General features: G+C 49.7%; 1 protein-coding gene across 1 annotated transcript; it reads left to right on the forward strand.

The window, feature by feature from the left end:
- Positions 1 to 2,634: 2,634 nt before the first annotated feature.
- On the forward strand, positions 2,635 to 3,745 carry LOC127776768 (chitinase 3). Its single transcript, XM_052303313.1, has one exon. It carries the CDS (start codon positions 2,716 to 2,718, stop codon positions 3,676 to 3,678), a length of 963 nt encoding a protein of 320 aa, XP_052159273.1. The 5' UTR covers positions 2,635 to 2,715; the 3' UTR covers positions 3,679 to 3,745.
- The last annotated feature ends 1,605 nt before the right edge of the window (positions 3,746 to 5,350 follow it).

The raw sequence follows: 5,350 nt of genomic DNA on the forward strand, positions 1-5,350 counted from the left end.
ATAACGCTTAATACCTGAATGTACGTGCGGCACATATGAGGGTGTGAAGCTCACATACGTGCCCACATGCATTCGGCTAGCCTGCGTAGCGCCAAAGTGCATGTGCGTGCTTTGCCTGCTTGGCTCATATTAATTATTTTCTTTTTGGCGCGGGGCAGAAGAGTGGACTTTAACTTTCTTTTTTAATAAAATCTCCAATTAATATGTAATTATAATATACTTTTAATCAAAACATGCAAAGCTAGCAGTATTTACATCACTAGAAGTAAATCTTTCTTGCTCATGATGCTTCAGCCGGACGGAACCCTAAAATATAGATGGCGCGGATATACTCGATTAAAACAGCTAATTGCAACACATATCATATAAGGTTTTGGAATTCATACCAAATGCTCCGAAATTCGTCTATTTCGATGAGGCCCAAGACATGACCTCCTGTTTCGCCCATAGTTTATGGTGTTTGGTAAAATTTGGTTAAAATCTGTCTAGTTTAGTAGGTCCCGAAATTCTTATGCAATTGAATCCTAGAACCCTATCATATTTATATTGCAATTGCACAAAAATAATGTGCAATCAATATATTCCAATTGCAATACATATCAAGCATGAGGTGTAATACATATCCAGCCGCTAGCACTGGGTCTGTTGAGGTGCTTCTTGCAGCAACAGCTGCAATCTGTTTGGCTAGGCTGTTGGCGCCGGCGCACTGCTGTCGTGCTGCAACAATGGCACATTCGTCGAGGCACACAACCGCGCCTATGCACAGCGCAAGCTCGCTGCCTTGGACCGTGGTTCCAGTGTTGCATCAAGGCTTAGTGGATTGAGCGAGAAGACGAACTGACAATGCCAAAGATGCGATGCTGCGAGTGTGGACTGCGGAAGATGAATCGAGATCAATCAATTCGTTATGCTTGAAAGGCTGGAATAACTGATCAGTTGGCTGGATCGATGGTATGTACTAGATAATATGCGGTCTAGGCCTAGACCAAGAAGCAGAAGAGGAGTCGGGTCGGGAGTGTGGGGCGACGTAGGCTGTAGCTGGGCCAGCCGCCCCATGCCGCCTAATGAGTGTGTCCACCCCAGGCCTGACACGATGGCTAATTAAATAGTTATGCATGTCGCTCTTTGTCTAAACAATATGTATAAAATTGACGATATCTTGGGCAAAGTCACTGGGCATGGCACACAGGAGAGCTACTTTAGCGACATGAATCTAGGCGAAAATCTATTGAACCAAAAATCGACTGTAATCTCATGAAAATTTTCGTCAGAATTATAGCAAAATCGTTGTTGGATTGATTGCACGAGAAAACAGAAGAAGGGAGCTAGGCGATATTATATTGTTTGTGCGTACGTAGAAACTCCACATGCATTCAGTTTAAGAAAACGGAATCGCTAAACTTCAGTCGATAGAAAATCTACCTCCAAACCTTGCAAATTTTGGTTCACTAAATGTGCTTCACGATTCATGCTCCAGCTGCTTCTTCTCTAAGTCTGATGAACTCCTCTTCTTCTCCAGTGCTAGCGACAACCCAAACTACGGGGAAGGCCGATGAATTGGGGTCCTGGGGTGGGGTGGGATGGGAGGGGTGCGAGGGGGAGGGGGAAGAAGGGGGAATTCACCGGGCTTAGAAGGATGGTCGTGGGAGGCGGCGGCCCGGCGGTGGGCGGCGGAACGGGCGGACGGCGAGGCGCCGACGGCAGCGCCGGAGCCGCGAGGATGGAGGGGGGTGGTGGGCCGATGTTGGTGGCAGAGGCATAGCGAGCTTGTGTCTTGTGGTGGCCGACGGTTTCGAATCTGGCGGCGAGGAGTCTTCGGAGACGAAAAAGATGACGGGGCGGGAGTATCTATCTCGCCTTCTATGGCTCGAGGAGGGATGTGAGGAGGGAGGAGGAGGTTGGCCGGGGAGGCCTCGCTGGCGCCGTTCACACCTTCTGGCCAGCCGGCAAGGCAGGGAGCGGCACACTGGGGCGGCGGCGGAGGCGGCGCGCGCGCTAGGGCTGCACGCTCGCGCTAGGGAGAGCGGTGGCGTGAGGAGGAATCGGGAGAGGAGGTGGTGTTTTATGGTTTGGTTGTCTACATAAATCTTAAAGCAATCGAATGGTCTAAAATTTACAAGATTTTTAAGGAGGTTTTTCTGTTAAATGATCTATAGGCAGTCCCTTAAGAAAATCCACATGCATCGTATTCGTACCGTATAGACCCCGGCCGGGTCAAACTCATTTGGTCGTCCTCCATATATGTGGATTGCAGCTGGTCTATGATAAGTTCGGTCGATCTGAGATCAATCTATCAATCGTCAACCCTTTGCCTTTGTTAGCGAGCTAGCGTCTACACATTTCAATTATATATGGTGCATGCATGGCATCCACGCCTCCACGGTCAACGTGGAAATATCTCTGGAAACTTACTTTTTCTAAATAACTGAACGGATTGGAGGCAGGAGACAAATTTGACCAACACAATATATCCACGACGGCTAGACAATACTAGTAGATGCATGCATGGAAGGAAATAGTAGTACTTGTTAATCGTGGAAACTTTGGTAATGCAAATGCATTTCAATTCGTTGCTGAAGATCGATGCACCATGCATATCCATCTCTATATAAAGCCATGCGATCCCACCGATTCTTGCACACACAGTAGCTACTTCTACTTCTATCATACCAAACAAACTAGCTTAATTTGCATTGCATCACATTGCCGGCCGCCATGAGAGCTCTCGCTCTCGCGGTGGTGGCCATGGCGGTGGTGGCCGTGCGCGGCGAGCAGTGCGGCAGCCAGGCCGGCGGCGCGCTCTGCCCCAACTGCCTCTGCTGCAGCCAGTACGGCTGGTGCGGCTCCACCTCCGATTACTGCGGCGCCGGCTGCCAGAGCCAGTGCTCCGGCGGCTGCGGCGGCGGCCCGACCCCGCCCTCCAGCGGTGGCGGCAGCGGCGTCGCCTCCATCATATCGCCCTCGCTCTTCGACCAGATGCTGCTCCACCGCAACGACCAGGCGTGCGCCGCTAAGGGCTTCTACACCTACGACGCCTTCGTCGCCGCCGCCAACGCCTACCCGGACTTCGCCACCACCGGCGACGCCGACACCTGCAAGCGCGAGGTCGCCGCCTTCCTGGCGCAGACGTCCCACGAGACCACCGGCGGCTGGCCCACGGCGCCCGACGGCCCCTACTCCTGGGGCTACTGCTTCAAGGAGGAGAACAACGGCAACGCCCCCACATACTGCGAGCCCAAGCCGGAGTGGCCGTGCGCCGCCGGCAAGAAGTACTACGGCCGGGGACCCATCCAGATCACCTACAACTACAACTACGGCCCGGCGGGGCAGGCCATCGGCTCCGACCTGCTCAACAACCCGGACCTGGTGGCGTCGGACGCCACCGTCTCCTTCAAGACGGCGTTCTGGTTCTGGATGACGCCGCAGTCGCCCAAGCCGTCGTGCCACGCGGTGATCACCGGCCAGTGGACGCCGTCCGCCGACGACCAGGCGGCGGGGCGCGTTCCGGGCTACGGCGAGATCACCAACATCATCAACGGCGGTGTGGAGTGCGGGCACGGCGCGGACGACAAGGTGGCCGACCGGATCGGGTTCTACAAGCGCTACTGCGACATGCTGGGCGTCAGCTATGGCGATAACCTGGATTGCTACAACCAGAGGCCCTACCCGCCTTCCTAGTTGATATTTGATCCGAGCAGACGAATAAAATACAATGCACACGAGATTGTGAGACTCGTGAAAAACATATACTACCTCTGAATTTTAATACATATCTCTAAAACAAAGATTTGATCATTATTCTTATTTAAAGATGACTTATACCCTTTTTTTTCACCTGACAATACCATGGACGTTAACACAATGCGGTCGAAGATGATGAGTTGATCGCTTTGCATCCATTGTCATTCTTCAATGATAGCAGGTTGAAATCTGTTGGCAACACAACACAACACTTTTCCCCTCCACTAATCCCCTATATAATTAGGTCATTCCCCGCGTTTTGTTGCGGGAATTTCTAAGTAATTTTCAATATTATTTTTTATTACAGTTCAGCTAGAAGTAAAAAGAAAAAAATAATCAAAATCTCAGGGTTTATCAATATTTATCATGAAACAAATGAAATTTGCACTTTAATATAGAATATATTGATAAGTATATGTTAAATATTATAAAAATGATAGAGAGATTTGTAAAACTATTGTGGAAATGATGTTAGAGGTGATGATTGAATATGCTTGCATGTTAATTTGTAGAATTAAATAGATTGTAGATGTTCTTGCATGTTTGCATGAGGTTGAATAAGTAATTATTGTTAGTGGGTATAATATGGCATGGTTGCATGTTAAACTTTAGAGTAGATTATAAAGCCATGTGGTCCCCACCTTTTCTTGCACGAACCGCAGCAACTCACTAGTTAACTTTATTTGCTTTGCATAATTGAATTGCCACAAGCCACCATGCATGAGAGAGCGCTTACTGTACTAGTAAATACTACCTCCGTCCCTTTATAGTTGTCGCTTAGGAGTTGTGCCCCCCTCACAAGCACAGATTCCTAGCGACTAATAAAACGGGACAGATGAAGTAAATTATTGTACTATAAGCCAATGTTAAAGCTAACATATATAATAGTATATAGGTTAACAATAAGGTTAGCTTTATTTTTTTCATCCTCTCTCTTTATCTCTCTATGAATTTAATGCATATTTCTTGGAGTTTGTGTGGAGCTAGCTCTTGCATGAAAGCCAACACTTTCCACTTTTGTTTATCTCTCTATTCCACGTAAGCATTTAGCTTGCTTATAGCTCACCATTATCCTTGCTCTAAGAGCTGTTTTCCAAACTAATTACCCTTCACACACGTAAAAAGGAACAACGGATTAGCAGGGGCGTACCCAAAAAAGTTGCGATCAACCCTACTGTATATCGGAATTTAGGAAGAAAAAACTGATCGCGCACGCACTGGAATCGGAAAGCGAAGAGTCCGCCACTCACGCTCGGCATCCGTGCATCACGGCATCGCTACGCGTGGATCTCTCCTCGTCAACTCCTCATTTTTCACAAAGCAGCATCGCATCACGACGCGACGGCTTGATTGACCGGCTCCGCGTCCGCGACAGTTCACAGGCGCGACTCCGCGAACGCCGAATACGCCGCCGCTTACATTCGCAACGGAGGAAGGAGGAGAGTGGACCACGACCGACGGCTTGACTAACTCCGCGTCCGCCGCCACGCCGGTAGCCGGCTACTCTCCCGCCGCTCTCCACTGTCCGTGTCGCGTGCCCGGCCGGCCTGCGTCTCCGACTCCGGATGGGAAGGATGTACATCGCGTACGTCGCGCGCAGATGGGCGCT

Source organism: Oryza glaberrima, chromosome 6, assembly GCF_000147395.1.
Source record: "Oryza glaberrima chromosome 6, OglaRS2, whole genome shotgun sequence".
Taxonomy (NCBI): Eukaryota; Viridiplantae; Streptophyta; class Magnoliopsida; order Poales; family Poaceae; genus Oryza; species Oryza glaberrima.